The following is a 1807-nucleotide window of genomic DNA, read 5'->3' on the forward strand; positions in this document are numbered from 1 at the left end:
GGCTGTGGCAGGAGCCCAGGCAGCAGGCAGAGGCAGACGCCAGGGGTCCTGCACGCCTGTGCAGGCCACGTCGAGGCCATCGGTCTTCACTCTCAGTGATGGGGAGCCGGCAAAAGGGCCAGATGCCTTACGACGTCATCCTTAAACCTAAGAGTTAAAGAAATTCGGTTTCTCCTTTTCCAGTACACTGTAGTTTAGTGCAACCACTCCCGAATGGCTTTCTCGCTCACACGGCCCAGTTTTAGAGTCACGCACACGTCGCTACATTCATCGCCATCAGTGGGACCTTAACACTAATCCGATTCCTCGGTTTTGGTAAATTCCTCGGTGGTATTTACCATTCCCCCTTCTCTCCAATGTGTTTGCTAGGATTTTACCTATTAACAAACTATTCGCTTCCCCGTTTTTGAAACCCGAGCTCCTATCGATACGAGCGACATTGTCACCCCACCGACTGGCCGTCATGGCCACCGAGAACGAAGACCCTGGTGCTTCAGTCGCCCTGGGCAACCCCGTCTCAGGGGGACAGGCTGTTTCTGCCGTGCCTTGGGGACGCTGGCGCCAACTCAGAGTCTCGCCCCCTCGGTGTGGTCGCAGTTAGCCCACACTTCCGATGCCATCTCTCGCCCTCCCCTCAGCCCCTTCCCTGTCCGGCATCTCTGGCAGAGGCGTGGCGACCCTCACCTAGGACGCACAGCCACGGCTGCTGGTGGGCGATGACGGCGTGAGGGGCTGTTGACTGGAGGAAAGAGGCCGCAGTCAGAACCCAAACGTCTCGACTTCTCATCTTTCTTCCCAAAGCTTTTTCAAAATTGAATTTTCTATACGATGAAAGACATAGAGACCTTTTTGAAAAAAGAAAAAGTAGGAATCACACATAATCCCAGCGCCCTGATCCGTAAGTGGCCGTTTATCTTTTGCCTAAGATGCTTAGAGCTCTGTCCTGTGCCATAGGTGCATCCCCTCTATTCTCGGACACTTGCGCACCGTTTCCACAGACCGTACTATTCCTCTTTTCTTTCTTTGTAACTCCTTCCCCTATTCATGAGTGTTTTTGTTGTTGCTGGTTTTAGACTATCGCAAACAATAGAATCATGGGGGAAAAAAACCCCCACAATTTTTTGTACATCCGTAGGACCCCGCTGTGGTTTCACTTAGTTATAATTCGTCCCTTCAAAATCTCGCCCTCGACTTCATTGTCGTTCTCTGGCTAGTGTCCTCACGGTGACCACATTGCCTGTGACTTCTAGGTTTCCTGCCCCTCAGCCCCTGGATGACGCCGGCCTGTTCTCTTACCTCACGTTGTCTTGGCTCACATCGCTCATGATCCGAGGCTTCCGGAAACTCTTAGAAGAGACAGCATCCTCCACCTGTCAGTACACGATGCTTCAGCCAAAAATTCCAAAAGGTGAGGTCACCTGGGCAAGCCACCAGCTTGGTCGAAGACCGTGTGTTGGGGGGCTGGTGACCAGAGACGCGTAAGCGTGGGTGGGGGCCACCCTCAGACGAGCAGAGAATATCGGTTCTTCCTTTGCAGCAAGAGGCCTCACTCGGGGCTGGAGGTTCTCGACCTGCGGGTCGTGAAGCCCCTGAAATGGGTGACATATTTCACGAGTCTGGCTAGAGAGGAGGTAGGAAGGAGACTCAACTAACAGTCGTGAAGTTCTGGGTACGTGCCACGCACTATTCCATTGGGGAACATGTGGTGATTTTGTTTTCTGTTTGTCATTCTATGTTTGAACAATAGACGCCCCCTCCCCGTGCAAGTGGGAGGGCGGTGCTGTCCCAACGCCTGTCTGTCCTTGGC

At 53.1% G+C, this 1807-nt stretch overlaps 1 protein-coding gene across 1 annotated transcript in view; it reads left to right on the forward strand.

Moving 5' to 3' along the window:
- The window catches only part of ABCC11 (ATP binding cassette subfamily C member 11), a 33943-nt gene that overhangs the window by 3054 nt on the left and 29082 nt on the right, over positions 1-1807 (forward strand). Inside the window, 3 exon segments of the mRNA XM_023524648.1 lie at positions 1251-1354; positions 1357-1408; positions 1538-1631. Coding sequence (XP_023380416.1) covers positions 1251-1354; positions 1357-1408; positions 1538-1631 — 250 coding nt within the window.

The sequence above is a fragment of the Pteropus vampyrus genome, unplaced genomic scaffold (genome assembly GCF_000151845.1).
Source record: "Pteropus vampyrus isolate Shadow unplaced genomic scaffold, Pvam_2.0 Scaffold485, whole genome shotgun sequence".
Classification (NCBI taxonomy): domain Eukaryota; kingdom Metazoa; phylum Chordata; class Mammalia; order Chiroptera; family Pteropodidae; genus Pteropus; species Pteropus vampyrus.